This window comes from Rhyacophila brunnea, unplaced genomic scaffold, assembly GCF_057557595.1.
Source record: "Rhyacophila brunnea isolate RB1 unplaced genomic scaffold, BYU_Rbru_1.0 scaffold_2, whole genome shotgun sequence".
NCBI lineage: Eukaryota > Metazoa > Arthropoda > Insecta > Trichoptera > Rhyacophilidae > Rhyacophila > Rhyacophila brunnea.
The window spans coordinates 11,106,079-11,119,359 of record NW_028232859.1 but is presented as its reverse complement, the minus strand read 5'-3'; the positions used below and the strand labels follow the sequence as shown (position 1 = coordinate 11,119,359).

Sequence of the window (13,281 nt, the reverse complement as noted above, 5' to 3'; positions counted from 1 at the left end):
AATAGTTATTTTTTATAAATAAAACTGATTTATTATAAAATGCATTTTTCATTTATTTGATTACCCATTGTTCAATCCAAACCACAACACAACATGCTACATACTAGACTAAAACATTTTTTCAGTCACCAAACCTGATCACAAATATAATTTGTTAAACATCACATAAAATAGTAAATCTACATTTTTTAGTTATACTTAACTACCCAAGAGCCACCGTAGTTAAGCCGCGACATGAAACTTAAACTTCCGGTAGTGCTACTTAATGCTCATACTTTGAATGTAATATGGTAAACTGTTTGTATTAAATGATGATTGTTGTGTATTGAAATAAATGGCAATAACGAATATGTAATCGAAAATCTTCATATATTGCGATCAGGGTACCGCATTGTATACGAAGATAATCAATAACTAGCACCACTATCGTAATTCACAATTTAGTGCCATGGCCCAAATATAGTCAGCCTTATTAACCACCAATACCCAATGGTTATAATGGAATATAGCAATTTAAGATAAAGAGATACATAGTGATGTTTTTATGTTTTACTTCTTTGGAAGTGGGGGTATTCGGTACCCCTTCCTTCTTGATTTGGTGTCGACAATAAGTTGTGCTTGCCTCTTGAGAAATCCTCTCGATGGTATTTCTTCTTCTTCGTCAGATGCTGCAAAAAAAAAATTGTAACTTCTGTTTTATTCCTTTTCACAAATTATAGAAGTGTCCGAAACCGTGACAATTTTTTGGGATTTAGTTATCCATTGTTTAGAAATAAATTGTTCTCACCTAATGCTTTTTGGGGTCCCGAAGGTGTACCGGTGCCTCGGCTCTTGGTACGTGGTGCCATTAAATCCTGATAAGCGGCTGGAAGGACGTTTCGTTCCTCCGATGGATTCTTTTCCAATGGCGCATTATCTAGACTGTTTCTCTGCCATGGAAAAGATATTACACATTAGTCGTTTCATATTCAGTAATTTGGCATCTTAATAATGTTCTAGTAAATTATTTATATTCTCTTTGTAATTAAGGTATATTGTATACACCCGATCCTCTTTTTGCACGGGGGATACGTTCCAAAGACTAGCTACCATCCAAAACAAAACCGTGTAAAAGAAGATAAGGTGCCCATACAAAAATGGTAGATAGGTTCCATTACTTATCAACTCAAAATACGAAATTCTTGAACATAAAAATAAATCGAATTTATTAATTATTTATATATGTTACACCGAATGTGCGAAATTAACTATTACATGAAATGCGCAAAATTTTGGCTAATTCATGTAATAGTCAAGCCTGTTGCCTTATTCATGAATTAGGTAAATTTTCTGCCGAGTACATGAATTCGCCAGAGTATGGAATTCTTGAACTGTCAACATGACAGAAGAAAAAGTAAATTTATTACGGATGGTTTTATTAGTTATAATTGGACATAATATAATATTATTATGTTAGGTTAGGTTTTGTAATTCTGAATTAAACTATTCAACTGAATGTCCATTTTGAGGTTAGCTATCAAGTGTCAACAAACTATCACAAACATTCAATCGACCATTGCACGTTTGATACCCAAGCACGAATCAAATCGCGAAAATACTTATCAATAAAATTCTTCCGTTATCATATTATAGTTCTAGATTTTTTTTCGCATAGTAAATGGATATGAACGTCATTGTAGGACGACATTTGACACATTTGTTTAGTTTGATTAGTTGCAAAAAATACCACCAGAGCGCGTTCATCTATTTTGACCATAGATAATATATGTACATTTTGACCAATACATTATGAGCATTTGATACATTTAGTTTAGTTGCAAAAAATACCACCGTAGCGCTACTATCTAATTTGTCCAATACATGAACTAGGCAGAAAAATTACTGCCTAATTCACGCACTCTTCAGATATTTTGTCATGAATAAGGCAACGGGCTTGCATTTTTCATGATTTAGGCAAAATTTTTCCCATTTCATGTAATATTCAATTTCGCACATTCGGCGTAACATAATATATAACAATACATAATTTTCGATTTAAATTAAATTTATCAAAGAGAAATATATTCATTCAGTATCGCTACTTGAGAATAAAGGTGCCCGTTTACTGATGTTTTTCGCTGGCGAAAAATCACACATTGCTGGAAATATTTAATGATGCCGATGCCGAAGCACGCAGCGCGGCGCGTCTCTAATATCGATCCCGAAGTGACTGACTAGCGGCACCATGTATGTATATCCGGTGACTACATGATATGTATGCACCAGTGGCGTGCAGTCCATTGCAACGCAATTTTTGATAAATACGTACATACAATATACGTAATTTTATTCTTTTTAGTTTTTTTAAACTGTTAAAAATCAGTGTAAATAAAAAATAATCGGTACTTTTTTAAACAGTGCAAAAAGAGGATCGGGTGTACTTTGGAGGAGCAAATACTTAGGAATGGATAATTGAACATTTAAATTTGATCATTCATCATTCATCACTAATAATAAACTTGTAAATAAGTTTATTATTAGTGTTTTTTTTATTTTTAAAATTGTATTCGAACCTGGGACTAATGACGCTATAGGCCGACGCTTGAACCACTCGACCATCGTGACGTATTACTATCAAGTAAACACTGACTCTCTTGAATATTGATTAATAATCATTCAAGTTTGTGTAGGAATCTAAATCAAGAAATTAGCACAGCTTACCCTTTCTTCTACTGGTTTTGCTCCAAGGTATTCTTCAAGATTTTTATCTACAGCCGGTTCAGCTATCATTCGAGCAGCCAAGAATTTCTTCTTGAGCAGTTCAAAGATGTCTTCCAAATTAGAAGTGTCGTCTGACCAATCGGGAACTGCGACATCATCGGCATCCTGAAACATTTTTTATATCAACACTTCAAAAAGTAAACTTTTTTATTTTAATTTACTGGTTATGTGTTCTGACAGAGTGACAGTTTTGCTTACCTCCAATTTCATACAACAGTCATAGAAACATCGTTTGATATCAAGTAACACATCCAAAACAGTTTTCTCGTCGGCTTCATATTTGCTTTGTTTTTCAATTTCCTCCTCGATGCCCGCCTTCAACTTCTCCATCTCTTCAATATTACTGTAAAAATTTATTTCCGTTAGCTTAACCGGATGGCTGCCAATGACGTCTTAAGATGCGATCTTTTCCGTGAACGGAACGCCGCTCATACAAAAATGACGTCTTTGGACGTCCCGCCTTAAACGGGATTTAACTAACGAAAATCAATTATTTTAAACATACAAATATGTCCAACACACAACGACATATATTGGGAATATCGTCACATACTCAGAATTGAAACAGAATTCGTTTTTACCACTTGAAACGTAAATTGATTTTAATTTTTTATTTTTGCAATAAAATTCGCAGCGTGCAAGGTACCGCCATACATGCACCTGCAGTAAAAAGGTTAAGATCAGTAAAAAAAATAAAGGAAGTCTTAACACAAAAGCCGTAGTTTTCCCGGGCATATTCTAGTGATTCCCACTCTCTAGCTGAGGTGATATTTTATTTAATATCAGCAAAAAAAATGATCCATAGACTACTGTCAGAGGAGATTATAAATCATTAGATTAAAGCACAAAACAGATTAAAAAGACATAAATGCGAAAACCAGTCACCATAGATACACCAAGCCAGTTTTGGATTATGAATTAACGATGACTAGGTCATAAAACACAAGAATTAGAAAGCCCGCTCAATTTCTTCAAATATAACCGACATTGAATGCACGTTACGTTTACGTGGCAATGCATATTATGATACAAATGACTATTGAAAATAAGATATTCTTTAATACATGCTTAAGTTTATCCTATATTTCTCCACACCCGAGAATTGTACCCTCTTACAGCCACTCCCAGAAGGTAACCATCCCACTTCCCTTATTTTTGTGTTCCCTGAATAGAAGCAATACATCCTTACTCTTCTTTATCCTTTACTTGGGCAAATTTGTATGCCTCGAGTTCAGCAATCATAATATTCTGATCTGTTTCCAGATTCTTTTTTTCCTCTTCGTTTATGTTCTTCAAGTAGAAGAGTCTCTCTGTGGTAGCTGTCTGTGCTTTGAAACGGTCAAAAACATCTTCAGGGTCACTCACACCTGAAATAATGCAAAGTTTATGACACATTGCCAGCAATAACTTGACACGTCCAGAAACTTTCCCAGAGTAGACTGGAGGATTGAAAAATAATAATATAAAGACTTTGTCACATACTAATGGGATTTAAAAGCTCAAGCATCCCATTTCACCATGTCTTACCGCATTAATAGTATGTTTTTTCAAATTATAGTTGTGTTTTTAATGCGGATAGATGTATTTTTCTTGCATTTGTTCATCGATAGAGCTTAAATTTAGTTATTATCAATCATCAAGTAAAGTGACAATTTAAAGAGTCCAAATTCATCATATTATATTAAGTCCTGATGCTTTCTCTTGTAGAAAGATATATGAAAGAAGTACTTTTTAAATAATATTATTTCATAACGTCATAATGAAGACATGTTTCCTATACCTACCTGTTATTTTCATAAGTTTTTGGAAGGCATCTTCCATATTTCCTCCACCGATTACCGATATATTTTCTTCTTCTACCGGAGTAAGATCAACAGAGCCGACAGAATCTTGCTGAACAATGGTTGGCCGTGCTACAATCATAACATATGTAATTTTTGATATTTTAATGTTGCTGTGGAGTAGCTCTATCAGAGTATAATGAAAATTTTATGGACCGATTATGTCGCCATGAGGAGGTTTAAGATGAGCTAATAGGCTGAAAGAACTACCGTCAAATAGAAAAGCTGGGTAGTTCGGGCGTATATTCAGCGATGAGGAATATGATTTACTTCAAGTCACAATATAGGCAATGCAGTGAAAAGTAGAGGACAGGAGAGACATAAGTAAAAATAGATTCTCTTAGTTATGTAAGAGGCGCAATGTTCAAAGTATTGGTGGTATTATAAGACTGGCCCGAAATATGAAGATGTACTGCAAAATGTTAGCCAACCTTTGATAAAAGAAGGGCGTGTTGGAAATAGTGTAAATTTAAAAAAATACTTAACCCTGAGGAAACATTCTTCTCTCTAGTTTATCGAGTTCTTTTCGTCTATCGGACAAGCGCAATTTAGCTCTGGTGAGTCTTTCTTCGCGAACTCCTGCCGCACCTGCCGCCCCACTCTCTTGTCGAAGTAGCGAGCTCATCGCAAAGTCACGCATTTCTAGGGCAGAACCATTCACTTCCTGACAAGATAAAATAAAAATAATTATGTAGGTATCTAATACTATCTAATACTAATAAATAAGGGTGGCAACCAAAAATTGTGGCACTAGTCATAGAGATTTTAAAGTCTTTAACCTGATCACTGCCAGAGCCAAGTTAACTCGTCGAAGCATGTATATCGCGTCAGGCCATGGACGAATTAATTTGTGCATACTTGTAAACGTCATATCTTCTGAATAAACTGTTTGTGTGTATTTTCTAAACAATATTCATCATTTTAGTGTGAAAATATTCACGATAAACTTCAAAAACATGTTGTTTTGGTAAGTTTTCACAAATATTTATCATTCTGTTTCTATTTCATATTTTTTAAGGGATTTATTTTATTCAAAAAATAGCTGGCCTGCAATGGCCTACAAGTGTCCACTTAGTAAAAATTAGCTGGCAGTGAGAAGGTTAACCTTCTAAGAGTATAATACGAGGGCTTAATGTCAAACAACACTATCTACAAAAGTGCAATTTTCGAAGCAAAGTACACTCGAATAATAGAATATGTGAATTTATTTAGAATTAGAAATTTAAATTCAAATTCCATCAAGTATATACCTTCGGTCGATAGTATTAATAATATACGTGTTATTTGTATAATTCACTCTGAATCTCCGATTTGCCATCCTGTGGTAAGTGCTGTGCTTGGGCAGTAGGCAACGTACGTAGGTAGATACTAAGCTTTATATATTTCATCATAACTTGTTCAATCAAAAAATATAGCACCTACTCAAATATTAAAAATTTTCGATAAAAGTCATTCAATCTTTTGAAATGGATGGTAGCTTTTAGAAATTGTTACTTACATAGGAAATTATAATAGAAGTCTCACTGCATAAATAATGTACTTATAATCAAAAACCAGTTGGAAGACTTGAAGACAGAAAATGATAACCATTAAAACAAAATGTAGATTTAATAAGATATAATATATTGTATTGATGTTAGGTAACTATTATCACCGCTTTCAACCGTAATTACATAACATTCATTCCAAGTTACATTGTGCATATTGATTTTTTATCCTTTTTACCTGTAGTTTTTTTATTTCTTCATTTTGTTGTTTAATCATCTGTTCCACATTAGCCAAGGCACTTTCGAACTTCACTGAATCATTCAATAATGAATATCTGCAGACAGTTCAGATAGATTAATCACAATTTATTGTCTACATACTGATACATTTTCTAATTACTTTGTGTACAATAATGTTAGTCTACCTTATTCCAGTGTATTTCTTTCTGACGTGTTCAGCTTCCATCCATTGTACAGCAATACGATGAATATCGTTTTCCAAGTGAGATATTGCCTTAAATATTGTTAAAACTTTCTTAAAAGAAGCAACGTAATCAATCATAAAGAAGAATATGTACCAATTCAAAATTATGTATTTTTATTAATATGAATCTAAATATTTATAATCTTATGTAGGTATACAATTCAATACCGGTAAAACTCTATTATTTGAGACATTAAGTCGAGTCTGCCGAATGGCATAATCTGTTCTAACGCAATTACAATAAAGGTGATATTGCTATAAATTCCCGATGCTTTTTGTCGGATCTGCCGAATGGTTCGGTTCGAACGAGTTTGCTCAAATGAACATTGACACTAGAAACACTGTTCAAACGCCATTACAATAAAGGTGATATTGCTATACATTCCCGATGCGTGATATCACATAATGGAAATTGCGTGACGTCTACCTATCCATGTGCGAATGTCGCTATGCGCGAATTTACTGGCTAGCTACTGTATCAATTAATAATGTCATTGCATTAGGGTAACTTGAGACAAAATAACTTGTTTTACTTTTTTTATTGTCACAGTGGCTTTTCATTTATAGACTGACTAATAGTGTATAATATAATATTATGTGCCTCTCATTTGCTATTTTCCCAAGACATTTTAGTCACAGTAATTTGATTAAAGTAGAGATAGAAAAATAGTCCCAAAATAACTTCATTCCAAACCTATACTTTGCATTCAATGTATTAAGTAATATAACTGTTTGAAATTCTTCAATTTTAGTGCTAAAACAGCATTTTTTGTCAAGTATTAGAATATTTTGGGGGGGGAGAAGTTGAGATAAGTAGTTTTTTAAAATTGTAAATGAAAAAATTAAAAAACTTTATTGATTAGTATAGATTAGTGATTAGTTTTCTAGCCATAAAACAAAGTAATACAATTTTTAGTATGATTTTAACTAAAAAAGTTATGACCATAGATAGATTCACCAAAAGTCTCTCAAGTAATACACTTTTATGGTAGCTACCTCTATTGAATAAAAAAAATATTAACAAGAAAGACGTCAAAAATGAATTTGATTGACACCTAGCACCATCTATGATCATGTTAGTTTCACAATATTATTACCTCAATTAAATAAAAAAGTTGGTTGCTTATTATTGGGGAAATTTGAAACCTCTTTTCTTGAAGGTTGCACAGTTTTAAAAAATAATTTACATGAGACGGATCCGTAACTTTACAGATCTTTATCTCTGCACTCATCTGGACAATGAAAGTTGTGAACTCAAATCCCATTAAACCCAACTTTTTTCTAGAATTTACTCTAATAGGTATGTTTCTGAGATTTTAAAAGTTTAAGTTTTAAGAAAACAATTATATGGACCTTTTTTGAGGGTTTTTCTGCTTTCTTCCTGTCTCCAGCGGCCTTAGTCTTCTCAGCGACAAGTCTTTGATATTCCTGCTCCAATTTATCTAATTCTGATTTCTTCTTCTTTCGTTTGTATCGTGCAATATCCAATTGTTTATGCATATCGATCACTTTTAAGTCGAGTATCTCCTTTAACTGGGATAGTCATAATGAAAAACATAGCTGGATCAAAAATGGAGTGGAATCTTATCAATATATTTTGTATGATACCCATGGCAGAGGCGAAGGCTCCATAGTAGGCTATTATTTGAAGCGTACCTTCTAAGAAAAATAGATAGAAAGTATACAAATTCAAATAAATAAAAAAATGTGCGGGAACCAATCTATCCTCAGAATAATTAATTAATATTTAAAAAATAAAAATGAGAGCCAGCCAATGACATTAATATGGACGAAGCATCTAGAAAATAAAATGACACTCACTTTGTGTCGGGTCTGCCGGATGGCGAAATTCATATTTTAATATCGGTATCCTACGCTCAAATGAACATTCTGCTTGCAAGCGGTCTGGCGACACCGCTGGGTCTGCCCATACAAAATTTCTGACTGTCAGGTTTCGACTCCACCGTTATTATTGTGTTACAAAATGCCAATGTGCCTAGTTAAAAATTGTAAAAAAATCTACTAAACACTCCAAGAAAGATGGGATATCACTTTGCATGTATTAGTATTATTTATTATTTATAAAATGCCATTTTAAGATAATGATGAATGTTTATTCAATGCAATTGAATGACAGGAACCATTGGACAGTCAGTCGCCTGTGATTCGCTGAGCTCACTTGCGTATAATCTCCGAGAAGTCGTAAGTAACCGAGAATCTGTTTCTAACGCAATGAGTCATGACACTAATACGCCATTACAATAAAGGTTATATTACTATAAATTCTCGAAGCTTGTATCGCATAATGGAAACGGATACATCAATGGTCACGTGACATCTACCTATACATCAGTGAATGACTTTCATGCACAATTTCTCGTGCTCGCCGGGTATGAAGTGAGTCGTCCATTTAATATGTCATTGGAGCCAGCCATCTATTGTTAGAATTTAGAATAAATAAAAAATAAGTCTCAAAGCGCCTCTAGTGAGCATTGAAATATCGATTACTTCAAGATGATTTTGGCGTGCTTTTAGTATGAACTTTTTTTCTCATAATTTCAAGATGTCTACAGTCGTCCATACAAATCTGTAAGCTATTGACCTGAAGCCTACATAGGTATGGTCTGACTTTTTAACCAGTGCACCCGGAAGTTGTGTAGACCTTTGAAACTATAGATGAAAGAAAGACAATTTTAACAGTTTGAATTTTTTATTTATTGAGTATTAGGGAATTATAAATAAGTCAAGTACATATAAGTAAGAATTATAAGTCTTGAAATCGTTTTTCCGTGACGTGTTCAAACATGAAATACACACAATGCCTCGCACCACACGCTTAAGTAAAGCAGTCGGACTCTAAGTGCACATTTATTCAAAATAATTAATAAGATAATTTAAAAAAATAATTTCTATGGGATTAAATCACATATAAATATTGATTGGTAAGTGTGCTGTCTCCACAGCCTATCTCTTTCAAAAAGTCACCCTTCGCCACTGGCCTATGGATTGGTTCTTCTTTATTTTCTATCAGGAGTTAGGCCACTATTATGTTTTAGTGTTTTTTGTCGTAGGTTTGCTTTTATTTTTCCCATATTAAATTATATTTATTAACAAGAAAATTTAGCATGTTTTACCTGATCGTGATTCTTGTTACCAATGGGTCCCAGCTCATGGAGATACTTGACAAGTCTGAATTGTTTTTCTCCTCCAAGTTCACTTTTGGCTTTCATCAACTGCTCTGTGAGGATCTTTACTTCCTTTTTCAGCTTGTTGATTCTCTCCGAATTGTTTCTTGTCTCGGTGTCATTTTCCTCGTAATGGGCCTTTCTTTGGCCCTCTGCTCATCAACAATAATATGTGTGATGAAATAATTTTATTAATTAAATTAAAACAATAAAATGTAGTAGGTACTTAATTCACATAATTAAATCATGATTAGAGCCAGTTACATCCACTTGGATCACAGGATCCCAACCCATTGGTTGCGAACCCCAAGGGAACCGAAGCGTGTTTTCTAAGAAGTTGCCAACCACTAAATAGTAAACCAGAGAAAACATTCACAATTATGATGGAAAATTTTTTTTTTTTTGGTGTTTCAATGCTTGAATAATAATAGTATGAACCTTCTTCAGTTTAAGGGGGGACATGCTCGTCGAAGGTCAAAATTGAGTTTTTATTGTATTTTCAAACCATGATCCTGAACACTCCTTAAACGTTGTAGATAATCTATTTATATAATTTTGAAGCCTTATTATCCTTTATAGTTATTTTAAACATTTGATGACTGCATAAAGTATTTTTGTTACATAAAATAGTATTCTTTTAAACCTCTCGCTCTAATGTTTTAGAATATAGTCATATTTCGGTACATAACTGTGCAGTGGTGTTAAGATTTTTTACATTTATTAATTTTTAAACGCATTTATAAAACCATTAGTATAATTTATTACGAGATAATTTTTGTAAAATATTCACGATAAAAAATTATATTGATAATCTCTGTGATCCCAAATTTGACAAGAATTAGGCATTTTATTATTCAAAAAATCGGCAAGATTAACACATTTGAAGATAATTCTAAAGATATTTATTATAATCTATGTCTTTGACCATTCAAGTGTGATAAACATCTTATGAATAATGATTGCTTTATAATAATTATTGAACTAAGAATAAGGTAGTGTTTTTTTGAAATACGCCATTTCTTTTGTCATTCCCTAGTGGTTAAGCTACAACATACGGCCGTAGCCATAAATTGACAAACTATAATTAAAGTAGGGAGTAAAATTATGTTAACGCGCATGTTTGAACATGTACCTAACCGAATTTTTTTTTATTTTTTTTTTAAACGGTCATGTTCAAACACGCGCGTCAATATCATTTTACTCCCTACTTCAATTATAGTTTGTCAATTTATGGCTACGGCCGTATGTTGTAGCTTAACTTAATAATTTAGACAAAAGGAATATTCCTTCTTCTTCATCTTCATCAAGACCTCATGTCTGAGGATCATATGATGACCCGGATGACTTCGCTGTCGAACAGCCTTCTTAAAGAATGGGCCTCACTCCTCTCAATATTCTACGTCACGCAAAACCTGTGTCAGTACAATCATCTGGGGCATCGAATGTTTCATTCAATATTCTCACGTGGAATGTCTAAAAAATAAGACAGCGCGGCTGACACAAACGGAGACTAACGATACTAATAATCGCCAAGTGCATTCGATAATCACTTGTGGATGCGACGGGTAGTAATAACTCGTAGGTGAGCACCTGCAGTTATAGCTGCATGCGTGGTGCTCATTGCCAGACTGAAAGTGCGGAGTGTCTGGGTATGAGGGATATACTCGGAAAAAGGGGTCCCACGGGGTAAATGTGGAAGTCAATGGCACCTGTTAGATTTTATTATCTCGCTGATTTAAAAAATCAATAATACATTATTATGGAAGATTTTTCGAAATGGACCACCCATACCATTCTTCTGTATGCGTACCTGAAAAATACTCAGAAAATCAACACTCGATTAACATCATCAACTGAAAATCAGCGATGTGAAAATGAGAGAAAAACATAAAAAATTTGATGTTAGGATTATTTTCATGATTCTATAAAAATACCATGTACCTATGAAAAATATGACGGGAGGTTGAACATTATTTGCCAATAAGAGCACATGCCTCCTAGAATGTCTCGCCATTGCAACTTGACCCTGCAAACCTCATATGCCAAATATCTATGAGAGCTCTGTACGGGGTTCAGCGGGGTCAAGTTGCCAAACGTTGTAGTGGACGTGTGCTGTTATCAGTGGCGAAGACTCCATACTAGGTGATTATTTAAAGCCTACCTTCTTAAGAAAAATATTTTTTAATTTATTATTTGATTATATTAAATAATATAATCACATAATAATATATTCAATATGCCCAACGACATCTATCGTATAATTGTCATAATAATTTTACGATGTTTTCCAATATTTCAATAAGCACCATTTATGGCATATCTCGAAGGCAAAAAAAATAAGCGACATCTCGTTTCGCTTCACATATTGTATGGATTACGTTCGCGTGAATCGAAAACTTTTTTTATATGAAGTTTGTTTCTCATAATTTCAAGACGTCTGTGGCGGCCCATATAAATTGGTAAGCTATTTAAGGAGCGCTTACATTTTACGTAAGTTGCACATTTATTCAAAATAATTTCTAGGGATTCAATTATATATAAATATTGATTGTTGTTAAAAATAATAAATAATTTATCTCTTGATTTTTATTTGTCAATTAGTTTATTCATAGACTAAGACAATTTATTCAGCCAATTATGTAAGTTGAAATCTGATATTGTATCTAAGTCTGTGTTTTAACTATAGAAGTATTTTACGGGTTAAATTATAAATTGTTATGGAACAGATTCACAACAACGGATATTTTCAATATATTTTGAGCGTATCTTGCGTTTATATTTAAGAAAATACATAATTCAAATTAATTGTCTTATTTTATACCATCAATGAGCTTTTGAAATTTCATCGGTTTTTGTGTACCTACCTATTCATCAGTAGTTTATTTATTTATTTATTTATTTATAAAAAAGAGTATTACGGCATTACAGCTTTTGGCCAATGCGCCATAATACATAATACATACAAATATATAAAAATATCTTAATTACAAATAACAACTAATATGACAAGAAAGTGGAAAAGACAGCATGTGTAAATATTAAAGAAATATGATAATATATACAATTATAAATTTATCCTATTTAAAACGTCTACAAACATTATATAATTAATATGTCCCGTAAATACATCTAACAAGTGTGCTTTTTCCACAGCCTACCTGTTTCCAAAAATCACCCTTCGCCACTGGCTGTTATATTATAAAGGAGTTGCCAGTTGAAAAAGGTTGGGAACCCATAGTATATATGGACAAAATATTTTTATAGCCATTTATTTATACAATATACTTACTTAAATATTATTATTAAATATTTTATTTTAATTAATGTAGTGTCTTTCTACCCAAAGAGATTGGAGTCCTCTTTGTTTCTACCGAAAATAAATTGATTGATATTATATAACAATTTTACTAAACTATTAGGTATATTATAAGAAAATTTTTTACTCTGTCTATAGCGAGTTTATTAATTTGTTTTGTGATGCCAAGCAACAACTCTTCTCAAATAGTTTTTACGAAAGTCCCAAA

At 32.9% G+C, this 13,281-nt stretch overlaps 1 protein-coding gene across 1 annotated transcript; it reads right to left on the bottom strand.

The window, feature by feature from the left end:
* Positions 1–549: 549 nt before the first annotated feature.
* CCDC151 (Coiled-coil domain containing protein 151) lies at positions 550–11,894 on the bottom strand. Its single transcript, XM_085946416.1, has 12 exons — positions 11,825–11,894; positions 9,698–9,909; positions 7,926–8,096; positions 6,514–6,602; positions 6,333–6,423; positions 5,088–5,265; positions 4,545–4,739; positions 3,950–4,127; positions 2,959–3,103; positions 2,701–2,865; positions 788–929; positions 550–668 (listed from the first exon to the last, which is right to left on the bottom strand). The coding sequence occupies exons 1-12, from the start codon at positions 11,892–11,894 to the stop codon at positions 550–552; spliced, it is 1,755 nt and encodes a 584-aa protein (XP_085802542.1).
* Positions 11,895–13,281: the final 1,387 nt, after the last annotated feature.

Coding starts and splice junctions, on each gene's coding strand:
- CCDC151 (XM_085946416.1), bottom strand. CDS start 11,894: ATGGAGTCTTCGCCACTGATAACAGCACACGTCCACTACAACGTTTGG. Junction 9,910..11,824: donor ACTTGACCCCGCTGAACCCC/GTACAGAGCTCT, acceptor GTTGATGAGCAG/AGGGCCAAAGAAAGGCCCAT. Junction 4,740..5,087: donor GAGAAGAATGTTTCCTCAGG/GTTAAGTATTTT, acceptor AAAATTTTCATT/ATACTCTGATAGAGCTACTC.